At 40.4% G+C, this 26,981-nt stretch overlaps 1 protein-coding gene across 4 annotated transcripts in view; it reads right to left on the bottom strand.

The window, feature by feature from the left end:
* Positions 1–26,981, bottom strand: part of NHS (Nance-Horan syndrome (congenital cataracts and dental anomalies)) — a 378,248-nt gene that overhangs the window by 17,622 nt on the left and 333,645 nt on the right. For all 4 annotated transcript variants that reach the window (XM_011940234.1, XM_011940233.1, XM_011940237.1 and 1 more), the window contains exon 3: positions 25,830–25,963. In XM_011940234.1, the coding sequence (XP_011795624.1) occupies positions 25,830–25,963 (134 nt within the window). The remainder of the gene's footprint in view (positions 1–25,829; positions 25,964–26,981) is intronic.

Consider the following 26,981-nt stretch of genomic DNA (forward strand, 5'->3'; position numbering starts at 1 on the left):
CCCCCTCCCTCCCTCCTTCCCTTCCTTCGTATCTTTATTTTTTCAGAGGTAGCATAAATAGTGGTTAAGACCACAGACTCTGAAGCTAGACTGTCTGAATTCAAATCCTGCCTCCACCACTTATTTTCTGTGTGGCCAGGGGCAATTCCTCAACCTCTCTAAGGTCAGTTTCCTCATCTGTAGTAATATAGAGAAATAATAGAATTTTCCCTCCAGTGCTGTTTTGAGGATTAAATGAGTAAAGTATATGTAATATACTTAGAAGAATCCTGGCACTTAGTAAGTTCTATACATTAGTGCCAGGTACTACTACAACAATTATTATTAATGTACTTACCTTGTAGCTGTGAAGTATCTGTAAAAATGTCTTTGCAAACTGTAACTTTGTTATCTTTTAGATTCCAACATCACTTGCTAATTTGGAGAAGATTGAATTATTTGCTTTCGTTGGAGTGATTTTATTTTCCTGTGAACTACATGAAAGAAAATTCTCTATGTGTAATTTCCTTCTCTAGACTGCTCAAAATTTACTTCTTTCTCCTCTTCATAGACCACATTTGCAGACAGGGCCAGTTTCATGAGTGTGTGATCTGTGTAGCATTCCCATAGGGCCCTGCACTCAGAAGGCCCCCATACTTGGTTTCAGGTTGTGCTGTCACTGTTTTGAAATTCTTGAGTAAAGGATTCTTCATTTTCATTTTGCACAGGACCCCACTAATGATATAGCCAGTCCTATTTGGAGAATAATCTGGTAACCAGAATCCCCTCCTCAGGATCTACTGAGAAGGCCATTGAAACTTTTAAAACTCTAAGCCATATCAGCTTTAGATTCAGCTGGGCCTCTATTATAGCACTTATCTTACAGCATGGCTTTAATGGAACAGGAATTGGCCCTGGATGTGTCTATTTCATTTGTTAGATTGCGAATTCCTGGAGGTCAGGGGCCACATTTGATTTGCCTTTCAGGCTTCCATGATCCATCACTGTAAGAACCCATCAAAATATTTGTGCACCCAAATAATATCGTCTCTGTGTGTTTTAGCAGTGATGGGAACCCCAAAGAAAGTAAGGGGCAGCCAGGCACAGTGGCCCATGCCTGTAATCCCAGCACTTTGGGAGCCCAAGGCAGGCAGATCACTTGAGGTCAGGAGTTCAAGACCAGCCTGGCCAATATGGTGGAAACTCATCTCTACTAAAAATACAAAATTAGCTGGGCATGGTGGTGCATGCCTGTAATCCCAGCTACTCGAGAGGCTGAAGCAGGAGAATTGCTTGAACCTGGGAGGCAGAGGTTGCAGTGAGCCGAGATTGCACCACTGCACTCCAACCTCGGTGACAGAGCAAGACTGTCTCAGAGCCGGGGGGCGGGAGCGGGGGCGGGGCGGGGGAAGTAAGAGGAATGCTGAAGATCTCAGGAGGAAGCAAATTCCTCAGAATCCAAGGGACTTATCATCTTCATGCAAACAGGTGGAAACAAGTAGAGGAAACTGCCAGTGATACTTGCTTCCTCTGATGCTGGGCCTCATTATTCTTAAGCCCATGGCAGACATGCGTTTTTGTGGGGAAAGCTTGATTTCTAATTCTGTTCTATTTTTCTAAGTTCTAACTGAAAGAGTTGCTCATTAATGTTCAAAGCAAAACAAATGTCTCCTCCTCAGGCCCAGTTAACTTTGATCTAGATCTTATTTAAGACTAATGATTTTGTAGGGTCTATGGCTCCCTTGCTGAAAGTGACCATTTTGACAGATGTGGTATATGTGGTCCGAGTTCAGACACTAACCTGGTTCTTTCCTAAAAATCAGCCACAGACAATGGTGTGGAAGTCTCAAGTAAGAAACCAGGGTGTGTAAATGAGAGAGAAAGCTCATGTAAGTAGGAAAAAAGGGAGCCTGATAACAAAGCCTACATGGGAAAGGAGCCTACTTCAAAGAAACCAAAAGCTTTGGTGTCTCATGAAAGTATTTTCAAAAAATTTCACAGACAGATACTGCAGGTCAGTAAACATATTAATGATATTAACGTTAATATATACATTATGGTAGTTTGTCTTAAATCTCCTAAGTCAGCTCTCCTGTTGAAGAGTGAGGGATGAGGAGTGGACTTCGTTTTTCATCTGTTTGAGAAATCCACCAACCCCATTAAATAAGCATGAGGTCATACCTGACAATGACTAAGGATGGCAAGTCCAGAGAAAGCACAGACTTTTCAGTTGTGGTCATTGTGATGGAGAGTTAAGGTCTCCTTCGGTTACACTCCATAGCAGATTCCTCCTCAGCTAATTGGTCTCTCCACTATTTTGATAGTAGCTCCAACCTCCAGCTTGTGAGGGTTGAAACTAGGTACTCTGGAGCTTGGATGTGGAAGGATTGTGTTCTTTGGTTCCTCTACTTAGACACAAGCTCTAGAGTCCCTGCAGATGGTCTGCAGATTCAGAGTATTTAAGTTTATAATATTAAAATGAGCTATGGGTACATAAATATACAGTTATATTTCTGGCATTAATTAGTAACTGCCTTAGTCTGGTATTTTAGAGGGCCCTCCACATAGAGGGGAACAACACACACGGGGTTCTATTGGAGGGTAGAGAGGGGAAGAGGGAGAAGATTAGGAAGAATAATTAATGGGTACTAGACTTCATACCGGGGTGAAAAAGTAATCTGTACAACAAACCCACATGACACAGTTTACCCATATAACAAACCTGCACATGTAACCCTGAACTTAAAATAAAAGTTAAATAAAATTTAAAAACAACTAAAAGTAGAACTATCATTGGATCTAGCATCCCACTACCAGGTATCTACCCAAAGGAAACAAAGCCATATATGAAAAAGACACTTGCACATGCATGCTTATAGCAGCACAATTTGCAATTGCAAAAATACGGAACCAATCTAAATGCTCATCAACCAACGAGTGGATAAAGAAAATGTGTTAAATATATACCATGGAATACTACTCAGCCTTTAAATGGAATGAAATAATGTCCTTTGCAGCAACTTGGATGGAATTGGAGGTCATTAATTATTCTAAGTGAAGTAACTCAGGAATGGAAAACCAAACACCATATGTTCTAACTTATAAGTGGTAGCTAAGCTATGAAGACGCAAGGACATACAGAGTGATATCATGGACTTTGGGGACTCGGGGCAGGGGACTTTGGGAGCAGGGTGAGGGATAAAAGACTATATATTGGGTAACAGTGTACACTGCTCAGTTGAATGGGTGCACTAAAATTTCATAATTCACCACTGAAGAACTCACTCATGTAATCAAAAACCACCTGTACCTAAAAACTATTGAAACATTTTTTAAAAAACCTTAAAAATAAAATAAAGCATCCTCTTTCCTGGATGTTTAGTCAAAAGAAGTAAGATTGTTCTGAATATTTCTGATTACATTGTTTATATGATGAATGCAATAATCAGTCATAGTATAAATTTTTTTTTCTAAATTATCTAAGAAATACAACTGCAAGAGAACTGCTACCTCAGGTCATCTCTGCATGGCTCAGCCTGCCACGCCTTAATGGGTGCTGATGGATAAGGTTAGGGAAAGCTGGATGCTGATCAAACTTATATGAACCAAATTATTCTTCCACAACTGTTTAAATGAATCCCGTTGCTTATTCAGAGAAAGACTAACCATTTCTTGTTCATAACTCTATTTTTCTGCCTCAATAGTGCTCAATAAATATGTGTTGTACAGCTAACATGCTCACATGCCTGGCATAAGCAAACAAAAATTCTCTTCTAGAGAAATAACATCAAATTATTTCCACCCACATATAATTTTTCAGTACAACATCCAGTACAAAGTCAAAGACAGCAAAGCACAGGAGGAGATAAGACAGCATGAGCAGGAAACATCCAAAACAACAGATAATGGAAGCAGATCCACAGGGGACTCCTGATTGTGGAATCATCACTCAGTACAAGAGTGGCAGTGAACAACTTTGGTTTCCCCAGAATAAGTGTGGTAGGAGAAGTGTTAGGCATTCATTCATTCAATTATTCATTCGTTCGTTCAAGATCATTTATTTGATGTGGATCAAAATTGGCCCCAGCGGAAACAAACTGTCAGGTTAAAAATAATTTCTCCCTCATGGGTATATGTATATTCACTGTACAAGTCTTTCAACTTCTCTGTACATTTGAGATTTTTCATAATAAACCGTTGAAGAAAAATGCAAAAAAAAAAGAGTGATTTCCTCCTCTTTTTCCAGACTCCTATTCTGGCCCTTCTACCACTGATTTTGAGAAGACTCCAACTTGCAGCATTTTAGAATCAGCAACTACCAGCCATGCCCATCTTGTCCCTGACAAAAGATGATTCTTTTGATGCCTTTACTCCATCTCTATCCCTGCTGGCCTCATCAGCCATATCCTCAAATCCTTTTCCTAGCTTCCCATGAGTTGCTTCAACAAAAGCCAGAATTATATTTATGACCAGCGTTCAGAATGCAAAATAACAAACATTATGCTAAAAGCAGCCAAATAAATGTCTTTGGTATATAATGAAGGAAGATGTTTCAAACCCCAGTCTTTCTTGAGGTATGTGTGTGAGAAAAGTTCATTTCTCCCTTTTTGTGGCTATGAACAAGCACTTCCCCAAAGGTTTCAAGATGATCCCCAATCTTTCTCTTACTACCAAAAGAAAAATAATCCCTCCACTCCATATTTTACTTTCTTTTGGGTTTTATTTTATATGCTGATGGGGGCTTATTTTCCTTCGAAACTTTCCAAAAGACATCTGTTAAAATGTTGTGGGTATTCCAGCAGGAAATGTTTTGAAAAATTGGCTTTGGTTTGTGATCTAACTGATACCACATGGCACTTATAGCAGTTGACTTTCAGAGCTGATTTATTGCTATCATGCTGTCTTAAACATGAAAAATATTTACTGGAGGCTGGATGCTGTGTTACATTTGAAAACAAGAATGAGACCTTACTGCAAAGATGTCCATTGCAAACCACACTGTGTTTCTAGTGAGACGATATGGGCTTTTATTTTCACTCGACCATGGGGCTTGTTTGTCCTTAAACCAAATCCTTGCATTTTTGCACATACTATGTCCTATTGGCCTCAGCTTTTCCTGCGCAGGAGTGTTTGTGGATGTGTCGTACATAAATATGAACTGCTTTGATCTTTCTCAAAGGCTTCAAGAAGTCTGCCAATGCCTTCTTCACATGTCATTCTTGTTGCTACAATTATGTAGTACTTATATTCCCTTGAGACTGTCTCAAAGTCTCCCAAAGGCTGGCACTGTGTTTTTATCTTCCCAACATGTTTAGTAACATCATCTACATTCACCCTGTGCTTCCCCCTTCCCCTCTCCTCAACTCCAACATTCATCAAGGTGAACAATCATGGGTAAACACAATGAAGAGGTAGGCAGAAGTTTAAGGCACATCCTATGCTTTCTCTGTTTTAAGCCTTCTTCCGTCTCTGGGTTTGTCCTTTGTCACCACTCTCTCCTCGGCAGTCAGAGCCTTCATGCTTACCCAAAGTAACTGAATGCAGCACTCCCACCTGGCATGCCATCCTTAACCCCAAGTGCCCAAACCCTTCACACTAACCTTTCAGGCAGCTTAAAGGCTAGAAAGAAGCCCACAAATGCACCCTTATTAGGGTGCTGACAACACATCATGAAAAACCCAATCCACAGTGATTTATTCCAGTCACTGTGGCGAAGTTCTGGGTAATGGTTGTGGAGAGGGATATTTGGGAACAGGTGCCTATTGAGTTCTTTCTTTAACCACTATATACATTAATATTTATTTAAAACACAAAAAGCATTATTATTCAGGCCTGGGGAATATCCTTTTATTGATAAGTCTGCTTTTCCAAATCATGCTTTACTTCCTTTCCCTGAGAGATATAGCTATCACCACTTTCTTGATTCTCCTGAGGGACACTTTGCAAAAAAAAAAAAAAAATATATATATATATATATATATATGTATATATGTGTGTGTATATAGATACACACACACACACACACACAAAAGGCCAATAAGCATATATTAAGGTGCTTGACATCATCACTCATCAGGAAAATTCAAAAGAAAACCATACCATGGACTAGAGGGGCTAAGACGAAAAATATTAATACACTTAATGTTGACAAAGATGTAGAGCAACTGGAACTCTCATAAATGCTGGTGGGAGTGTAAAATGGTGTAGCTTTGGAGACTATTTGGCAGTATATAATCTTAAACATATATATATATATATACCCTTTAATTCCATCTCAGGTATATAGACTTAAGAAAAATGAGTATGTCCACAAAAACCTTGCACAAAAATACTTATAAAACTTATAGTACCTTTATTCATAAAAGCCAACAAACAAACAAACAATACCCCACAACTAGAAACAACCCAACCATCTCCCAGCAGCAGAATGGATAAACAGATTGTGCAATCCTATATTCATAAAATGGAAAACTATACAATAACATCAATCTCAAAAAAGTATATGTAGCAAAAACAGCCAAGACACAAAAAGAGTACATGCTCATTCATTTTTAAATCCTATCCTGTTGGTAGATGTTTGGGGTGTGACAACTCTCCCTAGTGAGCAAAGCTTGAATGGCGATGACAATGGTGCAGTTTTCACCCAAAAAGAGGCTTTCTGAAAGAGTGTGTGACTGCAAAGCATCCAAAGCATCTCTCTCTCTCCTTTTTTTTTTTGAGACGGAGTCTCGCTCTGTCGCCCAGGCTGGAGTGCAGTGGCCGGATCTCAGCTCACTGCAAGCTCCGCCTCCTGGGTTTACGCCATTCTCCTGCCTCAGCCTCAGCGAGTAGCAGGGACTACAGGCGCCCGCCACCTCACCCGGCTAGTTTTTTGTGTTTTTTAGTAGAGACGGGGTTTCACCGTGTTAGCCAGGATGGTCTCTATCTCCTGACCTCGTGATCCGCCCATCTCGGCCTCCCAAAGTGCTGGGATTACAGGCTTGAGCCACCGCGCCCGGCCTCTCTCTCCTTTTGATCTCAGCTGGAATGGAACAAAAATTCTTAGGGTAATGGAATGCAAAATAATTTTATATGTGTTAAAGTTCAAGAACACTTTGTTTAATCACATCTTATTAATGAAGCATTTTAAATGTGCAAAGCATAACACAATTATATTTTCGAACATTTGTGGAAAATAGTCCCCACATGAATGAAAAAGAGGGCTAAAGGGAGCCCAGGATGGAGACTGCTTCCTGCTGGCTGGTCAGCACAGTCATTTATTCCCAGGAATTGCTCTGTACTGTCAAGAACACAAAACAGGGCCCACTGGACCATGATCACTGTGATGTTGATGCCAGTATCTTATTCATTCCCTGTGGTCAGCTTGGCCAATTAGTGGAGCCACTGCCAAGGGCCACTCAGTTCCATCAACCCTCAAAGGTTGCTAGAACCAAATAAAAGACATGAGTAAGGAAAAGGCAGGCCAGGCTTTGAAGTGCAGGGAAGAAAGAATCTTTGAACTGCTACAAACAGTGCAAATACCCTCACCCATATCAGAGAAGCTGGCAGTGTGAGTCAACAGAACAGCCCAGAAGTGACAGGAGCACTCCTCTGTGGCCCTCAGCTGGGGGAGTCAGAGGCGTGTGGTAACTGCAGAAATGTCACACACACTCAGGCCCACTCCAAGGGAACCTTTGCACTGCTAACTCAGGCCAGCTGTGGCTGAAGCTCAGCAGAGCCATACTTGACCTCATCACTGCAAATTTTTAAAAAGTAAAAAGTGTAAGACCTCACACGCAAACCATGCACATTCTGCCTTTACTGTTTTTCCCTTTTTATTTGTTTTGAGTACAGATCTATTAATGTTAGCGCATGTATAGACTCTTGTAACCACGACCACAATCAGGACATAGAACTGTTCTATTACCCCCCCAAAACTCCCCCGTGGTATTCCGTTATAGTGGCAACCTCCCCCCACCTCTACCCCTGGCAGCCACTAATCTGTTCTCCATCTCTGTGGTTTTGTCTTTTTGAAAATGTCATATGAATGGAATTATACACTAGGTAACCATTTGAGACTGGTTTCTTTCACCCAGAATAATGCCTTTGTGATCCATCCAAGTTGTTGTGTTTATCAATAATTCATTCCTTTTTATTGTGAGTAGTGTTCCATTGTCTGCCTATATTTTGAACAGTGAAAAAAGTCTCAGGCATGCAACAGAATGTCAACCTGAGAATATTCTGTAATGATATGTATAGACAAGTACTTTTATTGACAGTTCCACTGCCAGGTAAATATTTAAAAGAGAAAGAAAGAATTCCAAAACTAAAGTGTAGTAAGGAATTTTCTTTATTTCTCACAGTATTTAATATGAACCAGACTCATTGGCTAATGTTTTCATTAGCTATTGTGCTGGCTATTAAGCTATTGTCTCTCAGTTCTGAACCTATTCTGTGCCCTGCTGGGACTTTGCAAACATTTCTTCCTTGCCAGCTCCTCCCTGTTAGGTTCTTTCAGTGGGAGTGCAAGAGGGAGATCAGAAGGCTGGAAGAGGAAGAAGGGCCTTACTTCTTGGCACTCACTGTTTCTGTTAGCATCATCCCAGCAGTGGTCCTTTGCCCCCAGCTATGGCAATTGGTTTCAGCCCTCATCTGTTTCCTCACTCCCAGAACCAGCCTCATTATGGCCCCCGTCAGAGATGCTAGTCAGACCCAGCCATCTAGTACCCCTTTCTAGATCCCAGCTGTGTGTGGTCCTTCTTCGGAGCTTCTGATGCATTAGCACCTGGCAGGCAGCACTCCCTACTTGGAGGTCTGGGTCCCAGTTCCTCAGAAGCTTCTGAGCTCCAGAGGTCCTGAGGCACCAGCACCAGCCAGGCCATGGTTACTCTCCAGAGGTCTGAGTTCTAGTACCGCAGGCTGCTCCAATAACTCCAACCCCTTCCTTCCATTCCTCCAGCCCTGGGAGTGTTAGCTTCTTGCTGCTGTTACTATCTCAGTGTCACCTGTTTCCCATTTGCCCTGTTAGTCTTGTAATAATAATGTCCCTATGTTAAATTCCTTTTGTGAAAATAGCTGGTGTGGTTTCTCTTTTCCTGACTGGAGCCTGACTGATAAACCACATGGAACCAGGCTTTTACCCTCTGGCTTGCTCTTGAGTAAGGTATCTAAGGTCCTTGCTGCTTCCTGTTCTGAGTCCAATCAGGACAATATGAACCAGCGTGATGTGGGGAGTCAACATGACAATGATCTCTGCAGCTTATGTTATGGCAGAGAGGAGAACTGAAATGATCTCAAAAGCAAACCGCTTCTGGTAAGCCTTGAAAATGGGTATAGAGGAGAAAATAATTTGTTATGGTCAATAGCTATATCATTCCACAGGCCAGGTGTTGTGCTGATTTACTTCAAGAAAAATACCACATCTGAACAGAAGATACAATTAAAGTCACCAGCTGTTTATAGCCAGTCTCCAAGATCCATCTCCCTTCTCCAAAGACCAAACAGGTGAGTTAAATGGGAGGTATATAGGCATCACCACTTCTGCAATCTTATACCTGACACTAAGATCAAACACTCCTCTCTCTACTAAACCAAAAAGCAATCTCTAGAGATTCAGGAAATTAATCCTATACACACATACCCTGACATTGTCATAAAGCACAGCTCCTTCAGGTCATTGTTATTTTTGTGCCCAAAACCCTTCAATAATTTGCTAGGCTTATGGAATAAATTCAAACTTTCTAGTCTGGCATTCAAGATCCTTCAAGATCTGGCCTACTGAAGCATTATAGCCAGTGCCCTCTATTGACACACCCCTTTTCTCACCAGCCAAAGCAAAGTATTTGAACTCGTGTATACACCCCATCTCCTGACTCTTATGGTTTCCTCAGTCTATAATCCTTTTCCTCCCAGTGTTCACATCAAAATTCTACCCCATCCTCCAAGGCCTTCTCAAATACTACATTTTCCATGAAGTTTAATCCTGCCGCCCCACCCCATTCCAACACCACACACCAGTTAGGCATTCACACTTTCAAGTCAATACAGTAGAATTGCCTCTAGTCTCCATGTACTCTGGATGAAACAGATTATGTCTCATTCATGTTTGTATCCTTCTAGTACTTATTAATAGTAGGCACTCAGTTAATTTTTTTTTTTTCAAAATGAAAGAATAAATGAGAAAACAGTGGGAGAAAGGGCATTTCATGTGGAGATATTGTTTCGAGAGTACAGGAGGTTTTCTGGAGAAGCACGTGTAGTTTGGGTTGGCTGAGGTCTATGGTCTGTGCAAAGGATTTGTGGGAAATCCATCTGGAAAGTTAAGTTAGTACCTAACCTAGAGAGTCTGGAGAGTTGGGCTAAGGATTTGAACTTATTTCTTTGGGCAGAACGGAGGAACTGAAGGTTTGGGATCTGAGAAGAATTTGTATGTCAAAGATTCGCATAGCAAGGTTAGTATTTTTCTTAACTGATTTAAAGGAGTAAATTATCTGAGATACAGAAAACACCTAAGCCGAAGCAAGAGAGACTTAATTTGGATGGACAGAACCATTTTAGACAGAAGGTCATAAAACAACAGAATACTTTTGAGAGACCTTATGAAGACGTATGAAGACAGTTTATAAAGGTAAAATAGATTTGTCTAGGACAAGTCTGGATATATCTAACTCTTATACAGCAAAGGCGAGGCTTGATCAGCGTTTCTCAATCCCAACTCTATTGTAAACAAATGGAAAACTGAAAATCTTAAATGAACCCACAGAGAAAGGGAAGGATGGAAGAGGATGAACAAGAGAAGACAGGGCTGGGGATAGGAAAGAGAACAAGGCAGTGAGAAGGTCTTTATCTCTTGGTCAAGTACTATTGAAACACCCTTCCTGCTAGCTCTGGTCTTTGACCTTCTCTCCTGGCTAGCTCCCCTGTAAGTTACTTTGATTTTTCTCAGACGCTGTTTTCTCATAAGACTCATTTTTTTCTTCCTGATAGTAAACATGGTCATTGTTTATAGCTCTGAACTATGACTAAGACGGTCTGGGTCCTAGTTTGAGTGACTTCCTTCATTTCCTTCCCAGTAAGGCAGTTGGAATGTCCCCTGCCCTTCAAAGACACATCCTTGCTAAAAAGAAAAGTTTGATTTGACATCAGTCTTTTATTTTAAAATCCCTGGATTATCAGGCTGTGAAATGACAAAGAATCCCTGATATTTTGTTCCTGGCTAATTTTATCAAGTCTGGCAAACAGTACAACTGTAAAGGCAATATGTTGAAATGAATTCACTGTTGATCCTGATGATGAGGATTTAGGTCTTAGTGTTCCTCTGGAACCAAATCAACTTTTGCCATAGGGGCTCCATCTCATACCAAGTATCTTCATCCACTGCCATAGAGACCATCAGATATCCCACCCCTCGATCATTCTGATGAGGCTTGGAGAGGAAAAATTGTTGAGACTGCTGGCATCCCACTACATTTAAGGAAGGGTAGCCTCCTTACCTATCTGTCTAGATAACAGAATCTAAGCAGGGACTTGGACTTCAAGGGTCCTCATGGACTCTACTGCAGGGTGAAAGCAGAAAAAGGAGATGTTCCAACTCAAGTACTAACCCTGGTGAGTAGAGACTGTGTGGACTCAGTGGAAGACAGTGCTGTAATTGAATAGGAATGTCTGCCTTAGGCTTGCGAAAGGGAAGAGCAAGTGCATGTCCCAAGTATTTGCAGATCCAGGCCTGGACTGAGAGATATGACTGATGAGAACCAATGAGCTGAACATTCCATTCAGCAGCGGGTGAGGGTGAACTGCTATGGCTAATTGATTCCATAGTCTGAAATGGGAATCTATGCTGTGACAGTATGCACGGAGCCGAAGTGCTCAATACCATTACAGTTTTTAATCACCTTAGGTCAGATTCTCTACGATCTTCTAGATTTTGTTATATAAACTAAAGAAGTTCTGCACTAAGCATTTCTTGGGTGAACTCACCTTCACCTGAAGTCATATATCCATCAGAAGCACTAGGGGTGTAAGTGCCAACCCAGAAACTGTGAAATGTCTATGGTGCCAACTGTGTGTGTGTGTGTGTGTGTCTATTTTGAAATAATTAGACTTAAAGAAAAGTTGTAAAAATAGCAGAGTGTTCCCATTACTCGTTACCCAGCTTTTCCTAATAGAAAAGCTTACATAGCCATAGTACATCTGTTGAAACCAGGTCATTAGCATTGATAAATACTATTAACTAATCTATTAACTTTATTTAAATTTTGTCAGTTTTCCCATTGATGCTTTTTTCCTCAACCAGGATCCAATCCAGGATTGCACATTGCATTCAGTTGTCAAATTTCCTCAGTCCCCTCCATTTTTGTTTTGTTTTGTTTTCGAGACAGAATCTTGCCCTGTCATCCAGGCGGAAGTGCAATGATGCAATCATGGCTCACTGTAGCCTCGACCTCCCAGGCTGAAGCAATCCTCCCATCTCCACCTCCCAAGTAACTGGGACCGCAGGCATACACCACCATGCCTGGCTAAGTTTTAAAAATTTTTTTGTAGAGATGAGGTCTTGCTATGTTGCCCAGGCTGGTCTCAAATTTCTGAGCTCAGCCAGTCTTCCCACTTCAGCCTCCCAAAGTGTTGGGATTATGGGTGTGAGTCTTTGTTTTTCATGACCTTAGTATTTTCAAAGAGTACTGGTCAATTATTTTATAGAGTGTCCTTCAGTTGGGGTTTGTCAGATGTTTTCTCATGATTAGATTGAGGCAACGTATTTTTTGACAAGGGTCTCTCACAGAATTGTTATCTCAATGCATCACATCAGGAGGTCCATGTACAGGTGTGTTCCCTTACTGGTGATATTAACTTTGGTGACTTGGTTAAGATGGGGAGGACCAGGTGAACTTCTGTGGATTCATAAGAACCTTGGCTCATTTCTGACCCATTGATGATGATGAAAGGAGCAAAGATGTGAATGGACCAGAACCACTTGAGAGCTGAAGCAGCAAACTGCACTTTGCTTTTTAATTACATGATTTGGATAGATGTTAGACAACATCTGCAGTGAGCTGTTACAGGAGCTATGCATGATGGTCAGAGGGAATAACTCGGATGAGTGACTGGGCATTATTACAGACAGAACCATCCAGGAGGCTAACTGGGATGGGGATGATGCAATATCTTTCACAGGATGTTTTAAGTTTTCGGAGAAGGTGGACATAGAACAGAAAATGAACATCTGATTTCTTGACTAAAGAACTGAGACTAAACTGTTCCATACTCTCTAGTATTTAACAACTGGAACTTGAGAGTCCTCTTGTCCACCAGCCCCACCTCTACCCCATCATGCCCCATCTCCCAAAATGCTACTATTGATGCATGACAACTCCAGATGTGCTTGGTCAACACAAGCCTGCCTTTGATGCAAACAGGGCATTACAGAATAGAACACCCAGTCTATTTCTCTTCAGTCTGAATTCACTGGTTCTCCATTTCTAAATGTTATCTCCACTCTTCTGCTGCTGATGCCACATGTCCATCCAGTCTGAGAAAGTGAGAGGGGGAACCATGCCACGCTAATTCACTGGACTAGACTGTAGGCTTCCGCATGCTCCTTCAATCTTGTCCCTATGTCCTTTGCTTCCTGCTTCTGTCACCCAACAGAGGTGTGAATGCAGCAACTGCACTTGGTCTTTTAGTCTCCCTGCTTTTTATTAACCCCCCAAATTCCCTCTGTTCCACGTGGCACCCCAAGCTGTGCCTATTGAATATATTTCTGACTTGGCAAGAAAGTTCTGTGGTCTGGAAGTTTTTATTTACCTTCACTCATAAATGGGACTCTGGGATGTTGTCTCCCTCGGAGCTTTTCAGGGACCAACACTTCTCTCAGAACAATGTGACCATCTCTTGGTCCCCTCCATTCTGCCCAGTCAGTCATCAAAGGTCTGCTTGATAGAGATACTTTTCTTTTAAAAATTTTTGACGGGGTGCAGTAGCTCATGCCTGTAATCCCAGCACTTTCGGAGGCTGAGGTGGGCGGATCACGAGGTCAGGAGATTGAGACCATCCTGGCTAACACAGTGAAACCCCATCTCTACTAAAAATACAAAAAATTAGTTGGGCGTGGTGGCAGACGCCTGTAATCCCAGCTACTCGGGAGGCTGAGGCAGGAGAATGGCGTGAACCCAGGAGGCGGAGCTTGCAGTGAGCCGAGATGGTGCCACTGCACTCCATCCAGCCTGGATGGAGTAAAAGAAGCAGGAAGATCTTTATGATAAAGAGTGATTTCTAAGACATACTCTTAATTGAAAAAAAAAATTTAATTCAAAAAAATTTTTTTTTTTAATTTTTAACTTTTTTTAGAGATAGGGTCTCACTCTGTCACCCAGGCTGGATGGAGTACAGTGGTGTCATCATGGCTCACTGCAGCATCCAACTCCTGGGCTCAAGTGATCCTCCTGCATCAGCCTCCCGAGTAGCTGGGACTGCAGGCACATGCCACTGCACCTAGTGGAGATGCTCTTCTTGAAAGGCGCGAGGTGTGCAACCAAGTGTTCTAGGTGGCTTGCCCAGGTCATTCTCTTTCTCTGGCCTGTGATTCTCCACACACATATCTACATGGCTACTCTTGTTAGTGCAGTGTTGGTTCTTCAGAAAATAGCCATATGCCTGCTGATTTGCTTAGTTTGGGGACACCATTGCCACCACAATGGCTGCTCTGACAATATGCCTGGGGGCTTTCTCATGGCTTTTTGAACAAGGAGGCTGGGCACCCTACTGAGCCTCCTGCATTCACACCTCTGCAGCATGGTTTATGCCTCAATGTTATGTGCACTGGAATGCTTTCCACTTCACATGTCCAAATAGATTACTGTTAAGGAAATTCCTAATTGATCCTATCTGAGATTTAAAGATTGTCCTCAGTATCTTGAAGGATTTTACATGTGGCAAATGATTATGCTGGAAGCTATAGTCAGCTCCTAATGGAGGTCTAAAGCATCAAATGTATTGTAGCATCAGCTGCCTGGTTATATTGGCCTCCTGGCTCCTCATGTAGACCACTGCTAATGCCTTAGAAACATGGTCTCGCATTTGTGGCCAATCTGAGGTGGAATGATAGGCCTCTGAGCAAGCCAGTGCAGCTTCTTTGCTAGAGTCAGCTTAGTTTAGACTTCATTGAATCAGGTAATCAGGTTCTTGTCATCCTAACATCTGTCTGTGTAAGTCTCTTCATTCATAAATCTGTCCTTGGTGGACTTTCTCTGACTCAATGCTTACTTGTTTGCTTGCTTCCTTGCTTAGGAAGGAAAACTTACACACAATTCTTTTTTTATTACTTTTCTGAGACACAGTTTTGCTGTATCACCCAGGTTGGAGTGCAGTGGCATGATCTCAGCTCGCTGCAGCCTCTGCCTCCTGGGCTTAAGTGATCCTTCCACCTCAGCCTCCAGAGTAGCTGGGACTACAGGTGTGCGCCACTATGCCTGGCTGTTTTTTCTTCTCTTTTCTTTTCTGTTTTTTTTTTTCTTATAGACGGAGATCTCACAATGTTGCCCAGGCTGGTCTCAAACTCCTGAGCTCAAGTGATCCACTAGCCTCAGCCTCCCAAAGTGTTGGGATTACAGGTATCAGCCACCGCACCTGACCCACACAATTATTCAGGAAGGGAATGGCTAAAGAATACCACCTTAAAGGGATGGGGAAGGGGTGGGAAGCAGGGGAGTGGCCAGGTGGGATGACTCAAGTGTGAATGAATGTGAAAGAATGAGGAATTCCTTTTAAAGTATAATTTTGACTTTGTGATCAAGTGATGTAATATAGGAATTGTATAAAATGGAAGAATTATCTGATAGTCATCTGTGGGGTACCTCAAAGGCTCTTTGACTTGCATATTTAAAATTCCTAAGTGTATGACTTTCCCCTTTTGGTTGTATAGCAAGCTGTTTTTGTTTTCATTTTGAGACAGAGTCTCACTCTGTCACCCAGGCTGGAGTGCAGTGGTGCAATCTCAGCTCACTGCAACCTCTGCTTCCCAGGTTCCAGCGATTCTCCTGCCTCAGCCTCCTGAGTAGCTGAGACTAATGGGTGCCTGCCACCACAACTGGCTAATTTTGTATTTTTAGTGGAGAATGGGTTTCACCATGTTGGCCAGGCTGGTCTTGAACAAACTCCTGACCTCAAGTGATCCGCCTGCCTCAGCCTCCTAAAGTGCTGGGATTACAGGCATGAAGCAAGGTGTTTTAATCCACAGTTATGCCTTACTGTTCCATTTAAAATTATATTCATTAATCTATCAATAAATATTTGTGGTTAAAATGAAACAAAAATACTACTTTCCAAAGTTATTAAAGGTTAGCTATTTTCTTCCCCACCTCTTTCAGGGTGATTGTTATTCATTTGTAATGTAGTTAGGTTTATTTGGTGCTGTTTGTTTTCCATTTGGGGTTCTCCTCACATCCTGGTTGATGATAATTATTTATTTATGGGGGGATATATAAAACATTACCTGAGCTATAACCCAAAAAATATACTCAGAGAAATGCCATCCCCCTTGAACCTGCCACCACCATCCCATCCCCCCATTCTTTCTACCCCACTCCCACTCATCCCCTGTAGGGAAATCCATCTCATTTATTTCTGGTTTATCCCTCTTGTACAGTCAATTTCATTATAATGCATGTTTTGAAAATTCAAGTTTGTTCCACTGTGATCAATATCAATGTGATTGATATTGATTCAAATTTGTTCCAGTGTAATTGATACCTTAGGTATCACGTGAATATCTAAGATATCTTAGGTATTCACGTTTGAGCATAACGTGAGACTCTCTAGATGAACACAGCAACTGCACACAGCCGAACTGAGCTGCATAAGAGTACATAACACACACACACATCAAGTATCTACCAGCTACCTCAGTTCACTCCATGTATTAGGAGCCACACCTGGCCACACCTGGTGTTATAACCTTCCCTCCGGTTTCAGGTAACCTTCCTTCCCGTCCTTCCCAGTAACTCACAAGCTGTGGCCCTTCTGTTGCCCAACCCCCAGCCAACTCCAGGACTTTTTTGGGTGAAGTGCCAATTTATTGCAGTATTTGTGTATTTTTAACCATTTACAATGTGTAAAACTGTGCTATTGTATTTTATTAGGTTCCTGTGTGTGTGTGTGTGTGTGTGTGTTGTCGTGGAAGAAATTTTTGAGTGTTGTGCCCCTAACTTCATTTTCTCCATAAGCCCTTTGTTTTTTATTATGCAATTTTGCATAGTGTGGAGAGTTTTAGGGATGCATATGTTGTGTCACAGCAGAATGGACTCTTTTATGCAAATAAGTGGCTACTTGTATATTTTCTTATATAGTTATGGATCACTTATGACTGGGATGCATTCTGAGAAATACGTCCTCAGGCAATTTTCTTGTGCAAACATCTTAGAGTGTACTTACACAAACCTAGAAGGTACAGCCTACTATGTACTTAGGCTATATGGTAGAGCCTATTGCTCCTAGGCTACAAATCTGTATGGCATGTTACTGTACTGAATACAGTAGGCAATTGTGAAACAATGTGAAGTATTTGTGTATCTAAACACAGGTAAACATAGAAAAGGTACGGCAAAAATATGACATTATAATTTTATGGGCCCAACAGACTACATGCAGTCTGTTGTTGACAGAAACGTTATTATGTGCTATATGACTATATAGCCTTATTTCTAACGTGAAGGGTAGCATACTGTGGACACCTTTTTGGGCTTTGCTTTTTTCAATTAAGAGTATGTCTTAGAAATCACTCCTTATCAGTTCATAAAGGTCTTCCTGCTGCTTTTACTCCATCACTCTTCTATGTATACGTATTTGGGTTGTTTCCAACATCTTGTAATTGTTAGCAATGCTGAAAGAAATAATCTTTTTGTGTTACTGGAGGTGTATCTTTAGTAGAATTGCAGAAGCAGAAGGTAAGTGCATATGTAGTTTGGTTAGATATTGCCAAATTGCCCTGTTAGGTTGGACCACGTTTGAATTTCCACCAGCAGTGTATGAGAGTGCTTATTTCTCCAGTTTCACTAACAGAATACATTGTTATATTGTTTAATTTTTGCCAGTCTAATAGGTAATATGTGGAATCTCAGTGTTGTTTGCATTTCTTTCTTCCTTTTTATTTTTTTTTTTGAGACAGGGTCTCCTCTGTCACGCAGGCTAGAGTGTAGTGGTGTGATCACAAGCAACCTCAACCTCCCCAAGCTCAAGTGATCCTCCCACCTCAGCCTCTTGAGTAGCTGGGACTACAGGCACACCCCATCAGGCCCAGCTAATTTTTGCATTTTTTTGTAGAGATGGGGTTTCACCATGTTACCCAGGCTGGTCTCAAACTCCTGGGCTCAAGTGATCCTCCTATCTGAGCCTCCCAAAATGCTGGGATTACAGGCTGCAGAATGCTCCGGCCTGCATTTCTAATTGAGAGTGAGCTTGAACAATTTTTCTTCAGTTTAAGGAACATGTCTATATTTTTTCTGAATTGTCTGTTCACATCTTTTCCTCAATTTTTCTTCCAAGATTTTGCTCTTTTCTTTATCCCTCAATTTTTAAGAGGTATTTATCAAAAACTTATTTGGCCCAACATGTCAACAGTGCTGAGGTTGAGAAACACTGATCAAATTTTTCCTTTCACCAAATGGCTATGCAGTTGTTCCAGCATCATTCAAAATCTCCATCTCTTGCCTCAGTTATTTGTGATGTTGCCTTTATTGAATGTTTTTATATACACTCTGGTCTCCTTGTGGACTTTGTGTTTTATTCTACTGATGCATCTGTCTATTCATGTGCCAATACCACAATATTGTAACTGTAGAGGTTTTAAATATATCTTAATGTCTGGTAGGGCTAGGTTTCCTTTTTCAGGGCGATGTCTTTCTATTTGAAAAAGTCTAATTTTGTGTCTTTAAGGAGTGCTTTAAAGTTTTTCTCATAAAAGTTTTACACATTTCTGGTAAATTAATTCCTAAGTATTTAGTCTTCTTTGTTATTGCTGTAAATGGGGGTTTCTCTAACATTAGATATATATACATATACATATATATAGAGAGAGAGAGAGGGAGAGAGAGAGAGAGAGGCATATATATGTATGGAAACATTAGAGGCATTTCTAATTAAAAATAGATATTGAATTTTGTTTAAGGCTTAGCCAGTATAAAAGGAGCTAACCATATAGGTTTTCTCCTCCTAGATCTGTTAATATAATATATGATACTAATAGATTTCATAATATTGAACTAACCTTCCATTCCTAGAATAAATCCCATTTAGTCACAGCATATTAATCTCCTAATGTGATGTTATATTCTGTTTGCTAATGTTGAATTTAGTATTTTTCAATCAATAATCATGAGTGATATTGGTCTGTAGTCATCTTTCTTTTTTATGGACTGTCTCTATCAGTTTAGGTGTCAATGTTATACTTGCTTCATAAAAGAAATAGGTAAGTTTTGCTTCATTTTCAATGCTCTTAAACAATTTAAAGAGCATTGGGAACATCTGGACTTTGAAGGTTTAGTAGAATTCCTCTGGGAAACCATCTAGGTCTGACGTTTTTTAGTGGCATGGCTCCTTAATAACTTCTTCTGGTTCTCCCATGGAAGTCAGTCTGTTTAAGCTTACCAACTCTAATGAGGCCAATTCTGGCAATTTTTCTTCTTCTAGGAAATTATCCATTTCATCTAGGTTTTCAAACGTATTTGCACAGAGGTCTGCAAAATAGTCTCTTAGAATTTTTAAAATTTCTTTTGTTTCAGTGGTATTTTTTCCTGTCATTGCTTATTTTATTTGTGTTTTCTCTCTCTTTTTCTTGGTCATGTTTTTTCAAACAATCACGACCTAATTAATAAATAAAAATCTTGTGTGCGTTTAATGTATAGAGCATACAGTTGGGTTTGCTTTGTGAGCCAAATTGAAAAGTTTTTAAATAGGCAAATTAAGCTTACTCATATTCATTGATATGACTAAACTCTGATAAATGTTATAATTATGTGTATTTTGTTATATTTGTTGTGTTTCTTCCTCCATAAGATGTGTTGTCTTCTCTCTTTATATAAAACAATTTTTTGGTATTTAGAAAGTTTTTTTTGTTTTGCTAGTAGTCTTCTTTGTTCTTATACCATTTTATTTATTTTTATTTTATTTTATTTATTTATTTATTTATTTTTTTGAGATGGAGTCTTGCTCAGTCGCCCAGGCTGGAGTGCGGTGGCGCGATCTTGGCTCACTGCAAGCTTCATCCCTGGGTTCCCGCCATTCTCCTGCCTCAGCCTCCCGAGTAGCTCAGCTTGGACTACAGGCTAGTTTTTTTGTTTTTTTTAGTAGAGACGAGGTTTCACCGTGTTAGCCAGGATGGTCTCTATCTCCTGACCTCGTGATCTGCCCGTCTCAGCCTCCCAAAGTGCTGGGATTACAGGCGTGAGCCACCGTTGCCCAGCCTCTTATACAATTTTAATGTCCTTAAGTCCCCTATTTTATTTTTCAAGCCTTTAATATCTGGTTGACTAGTTCTTACTGGTATCCTTTAACGGTCACTTATTGCCTAGACAATAATCAATTAGCTTATTCTACTTTCTTCTTTACCTCTCCCTTCTCTCATTTTTAGTTGTATCATTCTCTGTTGTCACAACATTTAAAATTGCACGTTAGTTTTCTATCTTCATGTCCACTTTAGTTTTAGTTTTAGATCTACATTTACATGTATTAAAATGTATGCTACCCATCCTTTTGCTGACATTTCCCCAATTATTACTTGGTTGGATGAAGCTTGTCCTCTGGTAGATTCCTCATAAAGGACTCATGGGTGCAAAATTCTCTAAGTTCCTGTATGTTGAAAATTGCTTTTCTATACTTGAAGTACAGCATGGTTGGACATAAAACCCTTGCTTCATATATTCTTTAATTGATCTTTTGCAATCACTCTATGTAGATCTGCTAATCTATCTCTTACTCCATTTGTGTGGCTTTGGTGTATTTCACAAGATCCCTGGCTTAATGGCACCATCTTCTGTCAGTTTGTCGAAGTTCGAACATTTTGGTGTATTTGTTTGTTTTGGTGGTGATGCAGGAGTTGAAGGACACACACAACTCCTGCGTGTCCTTGAATTTTTTGGTTTTATTTTGTCTTGCAGGGTCCTAGAAATTTCCTTTTTGCCTCTTTTCTTCTTCACTCCCAATTGCTGAAGGGCAGATTTCCCTTCCTGTTTGTCTTTGTTCCCCCAGAAGCTTTACATAGAGAAAACTGCTCCTGTAAAATATGCATACTTTTAGGTCCTTTTTTGTAGTTTGTGTCTATCTGAAAAAATTTGTGCTATTTTTCAGACTTAGGGCAAACAATTTTTCTGGTGGTGGTTTTAGATCAATCTTAGGACCCACTGCTAGTTCGTCTCTTCCATGTAGCTTTCTGAATCTGCCCTCCCTCACCTTGTAACAAGAGGAAATATGCTGAGACTTGGTGTTTTCTCTCTTTTTACTTAACAGTCAATGTGATGTTTGGGAATTCTCTGTCCTCAAGTTATGCTGATGGTGTGTTTTTCTGTGTAGTTTTATTTTTACCTTCTTGTTCGATATCATTTTTGGAGGAAATAATAAGAGATGGGGACCTAGGGTATCACCATTATCATCAGTTACCTGGGAGTCTCAGTGTATATTTTGATCCACCAAAAAACCTATGTATTCAACTGCCTCAAACAAGCTACTTTCCAGCCATCAGCACTGTAAGTCTAATAGTTTTTGAGCACATAAAAGTATTGTTTCTTACCAAAAAAAAAGCTGTGTGGACTACTTCTAATGGTTAGTACCAAGAGTGAAAACACATGGTTGGATTTGCAGGGAACAGGATACCTGTTACAGCTCTGGCAAACGCTCCTGTTTTGATACCCATTTGCCATTCTCAATTTGACCACAGCCTAGAGAAGGAAGAAAAATTCCCCAGAAATTCTGCCTGGAGGCAAATGGCTTTCAGTAACTGGGTTTTTGTAAACAAAAGTACTAAAGTACACAAACACACCTCACTGGGGACCCTTTCCTCTCCCTACCTTTCCCTAAATAATCAGTATTCTGACGCTTAACAAGTCAGTCTGCAACCAAGAGTTCATGTGGACAGAAGTTGATCCCAGGCAATTTCTCTTTCATATTGCCCTTGGGAACATTTTTACTACAAACTTTTTACATTTGGTTCCTAGCCAGGCCCAGATAACTCTTCAGATCCTTTACCAGCCTAAAGCTGTAGTTTCTGTGGTGCATTAAAGAAAAGTTGGGATGCTATGTGCTAGTGTTGATTTCGTGAAGTTTGTTTCAATCTCTTCTCTGTAGCTCAGGTTGACAGTAACTTCATGTCCCAAATAAATGATCTTAAACTAATCTCTGGCTATAGAATTTCAGAATCCAGCAGGATGGAATAGATACCCTTTTCTTAGGAAGACTTTCCCTGAAATGACCTCCTTTGCCACCCTTGATGAGTAAGGACTCCTAGAAGGGCTTTAATTAGAGATACTCCTTGAATTTTCAGCTAACAAAGCGTTTAGGGTTTTATGCTAAATTGGCTTGTCCTGTTTCCTGTGAGTTCCCCCTAGAGAACTTTTGGTACAAATTAAATGTCAAGAAACCAAGTGTCCTCTCTTCTCACTTGTAGGAGTTATGAGGTTACTTTGGAGCCATCACCAGATGCCACCAGACAGATGACACTTTGTCCCTTGAAATTTTAAAATATCCCATGGCACCCTTAGTAGTTCACTGCAGAGCCCTAAGGCACCTAAGCACACAGTTGGGGAATCACAGATATACAACCTTCCAGCCTTTTCCCCCATGCATATGTATATGTACACATACATATACAGTCATTGACATTTTTTGAGATTATACTATACACAAATTTATCAACTATGTAAAAATCCCTGATAATAAAACATACATTTCCCCATGTCATTAAATATTCTTCTCTAACACTATTTTTGATATTGTATTCTATTCTATAGTTATATCAGTATTCATTAAACTAAGTCCCTATTGTTAGACATTTGGGATATTTGTGATTAATTTTCCCATTGTAAACAGTGCTTTGATGAACACCCTAGTGAATAAATCTTTGCATACACTGATTATTGCCTTGGAATAAATTTCTAGATGTAAAATTGCTGGATCAAAGGTTATGAATATTTAGAGTTTTGCCCTCTAGAAAGAGTGTAACTGTTTATACTTCCTCTAGTATATGTGAGTATATGTTATAGGTTTTTCATTTGATGGTAAGAATTTTATTATAAACGATTTCAATATAGACTGACATTCAGGTATTTTAGGCATTGTGCTGGGCACTTGCACAAACGCACATGCATAGTTTAATCTTATTTATAAAATGTCATATTTAGCCTCCTTAACAACCTTGAAAAGTTGATATTATCCCCATTTTACAGATAAAGAGACTGGGAGTCAGAAAGACACAATAGCTTTTTCCAAGTTACACATCCAAAAAGTTGTAGTGCTGGGATTTAAACACAGTTAGACCTATGATCTTATCACCATATAATAGATACTTCAGGGAATTGATTGGCTAATAATAATGTCTGATGCTTATATAGTGCTTATGTATGAGTTACTGTTTACATGTATTATCACGTTCAATTATCATGCCAAGGCTATGAGGTACTATCTACTCCCATTCCCAAGACACTGAAATGACTAACTTGCCAAGGTCATATAGCTTGCAAGTGTTAGAGCTGGTATTCAAAGTCAGGCAGTTTAGCTTCATGGTCCATGCCATTAATGACCAAGGTACAGTACAATAGCCTGCAGAGTTGCAGAAGACTGTATATCAATCTCATTATGAATGCTTTCTTAAAGGAAGAAAAGCATGGCTTCACCAAATCTCATACATGAAAGGAGAGTTGTCTAAGGAAATGTCTATCTAGCAATTTAACTACAAATTTCCTGTCCCTTTACCTGCAGTCATTTGTCTTTCAGCAATATACAGTCTTGTAAGCTTGAACTATGTTCTATCCAGGCCTAAGGGATATAACTCAAATGAAAATCTTCTAATCATTGTAGTGACCCAAACTCTTGAACAAATAAACAGTTAAAATTACTTAGAAATACTAAGTATTATCATTTGGGATGGACAAACTTACTGAAGTTTACCTAAGTGTAATCCATAGTCCTCTCTTATTGATATTTTTTAGGTAAGTAAATGAAGTACTCTCGTTGCTATTCATCATTTTAAGCTTTTCCTATAGTCTTACTTTAGTATTTAGACATTATTAAAAATTATGCAGATCATGATAAAGGGTTATATTTTTATGTAATTTCTGTAAATGCTCAAAATTCTTCTCTTTCACCTCCCCCTTCCAAGAAAACCAACTTAATTAGCTATAAAACATGTTATAATGAATGGGAAAATATTTTTAACATTTTAATGCAGAAAATGCCTCATTAAAAGCAAATGCCTCAGCAAGCAGATTTCAGCTGCTTAAGAACTTCTTTATGACAAATCACTAGCATGTGAAACTGCTCTATCTGAAGAACTAGAAAGCCCTAAGAGGCCCTTATCTCCTTTTCTTATCCTTGGGCTACATTGCAACAATGTAGTGAGTGCGACATGGCACTCAGTGTGCACCTGATGAGCACTGAAGGACCTGCCTGCAGTCCAGCTACAAATAGGAAAAATGTTTTTATATTTTGTCCAATATCACTCAAGGTCTTATCTGGATATGTTAGATCATGTGGATTCATTTAGATGAAGCCTGTTTTTGGCTGGCTATTTGGCACCATGTGACCCAAATATTTTGCATCTCTCTTGCATATTGTAAAAGCCATAAGAGTTCACAATTTAGAGTCGTACATGCAAATTTAATTTCTAATAAAAACCTTAACTGGTACCCACACTGTTGTAACTTCTTTAGACTTTGGATCTTGAACCAGAATGACAAGACAGCAGGAATGCAGACATTCAGACAGGCAGTGTGGGCTGATTTGGTCCCAAAAGCTGTAGTCCCTCACTTCAACGTTGCCTGCTCAGAGGCACAAAGTGCTCAGTTGTCCCCACTGAGGCCCTAGAAGGCACGTCTGCAGTGATGTGTTTGTAGCGGCTGCTGATAGTGCTTGCGGGTGTTCTGAGCTGGGCTCAGCTTCATCATCTGTGACCCATGCTTAAGGGCTTGGGCTGAGTTACAGCCACATCCATCTGGTCAGGGCTGAAAGCCGCAGAGGCGATGATATCACCATGGTATTAAGTTACCCTGGAGAACTAGCCTCCTTTGGAGAATGGGAAAGCATGAAATAATGACATGATTACTCTTCAAATGGTAATTTTTCACAACACTAAAGTTCTTTACCAGATCACCCCACCAAGTCAGCCATGCTGTCACTTTACTGGTAATAACAGTAGTGGCAGCTGTGGTTAACATTTCTTGAGGTCTTACTCTGTATCAGTCAGTCATTGGGTTAAGCACTTTACATGCCTTATCTCATTTAATCCTCTAGCCCTATAAACCAGGTACTATTAATATCCCTGTATTACAGATGAGGGAACTGAGGGCAAAGAACATAAGTAACATCCTGAATCCTTCAGGTTGCAAGCAGAAGAACTGAGGTTTGAAGTACGTATTTTTTTTCCCTGATTTTAGTCTGTAACTATTCTTGCTTTACTGCATTGTGCAACCAGTTAACTAAAAAATATGTCTGTATTCTAAAAAAGAGGCATTTCTTTCAGGAACGAAAGGAGGGGAAATTAATTTGTTCCCAAATGCCCGTGATTTGAGCTCTTAGCCAGCCCAGCCTCTTTCACTGGGCAGGAAACTGACTCCCAGACAAACTGATGTTTCCTCACGAGCAAGCATAGGGCTACAGGTGGCCACCAAGCTTACCGTTAAAAAGTGACGGTCCTTAACCTCACGCCTCCTCTGGCTGTGAGCTGGAGGGTAGGCTGGCAGTGGAGGAGCTGCAATGGAAAGGGGGGCAGCTGCTCTTTGCTCTCGGCGATCACTCCGGCTCCGGTGTTCTGAGAAGGAGAAAAAGCAGTAATACTGAAATACACCTGGCATTTTCCATTTATCTTTTCCCCTTGGGGGTGTTAGCAAAAGGCTGTAAAAAAAAAAGTGAGTTTTCATTACTTTAGCTAATTTGTATACCAAATAAGATTTTCAGAATGGTTTTTAATTGAACTTTCACTTACTATTAATATGAAATTGGATGCATACATTTCAGTGGGTCCATCTCATCATCTGTACAAAAGGGTTCACTTCTGAGTTCAGTGTGACTTATTTCAAAATAACACAAGCAACAACAACAACAAAAGTTGAGAACATAGTGGAAGATTTGATGCCATCAGTACTGGAGTGGAAAGTAGGCACAGACACACCAGAGCTGCCTGGCCCACTCACTGGGTACGGGAGCTGGCTGTCACTGGCTCAGGGGAGCTGATTGCTACATATTCAGGAATTTGTGTGAGTCCATTTTTCAACTGTTGGTACCTGGAAATAACTCATGTTGGGAGTATTTGCATCACATGTTTGTTGAGTGACTGAGAGTGAATTTATGCTTTCATTAGAGTCTAGTTTTAAGAATTAGAATGTATTCAATTTCTCTGTATTTCGAATGGGTTGTGGTGGGTGCCTTCACTGCCATGGGCTTTTCTAGGTCCTGCTACTTGTTTCTGACAGGCCTCCCCAATGCTGGCTCCATTTTCTTTGCCCCATTCAATGTGCTGCCCCCTAAACTAGGAACTGAGCACTCTTGAACTTTCTGATTTCTATCCATGTCTGACTTGGCTGTCCGTGTGCCTCGCTGCCTGAACATAGTGTCTGTGTCGAGAAGGTGTGATAGTATTCCCCATCTCCCTTTGCTTGGGATTCTTCTGACACATGTTGGCTCCCATAAAGCAATTAGAGCAAAGTCTTCAAAACCATGTAGGTAGTCTTTGCTAAACTGCCTCCAAAGTCAATGTTTATCAGAAGACTGTTTAAGATAAATGTCTTCCTTGTTAAAGTGCCCACCTCCAATGCCACCATCATTATACA

The sequence above is a fragment of the Colobus angolensis genome, unplaced genomic scaffold, assembly GCF_000951035.1.
Source record: "Colobus angolensis palliatus isolate OR3802 unplaced genomic scaffold, Cang.pa_1.0 Scaffold188, whole genome shotgun sequence".
NCBI classification, from domain to species: Eukaryota; Metazoa; Chordata; class Mammalia; order Primates; family Cercopithecidae; genus Colobus; species Colobus angolensis.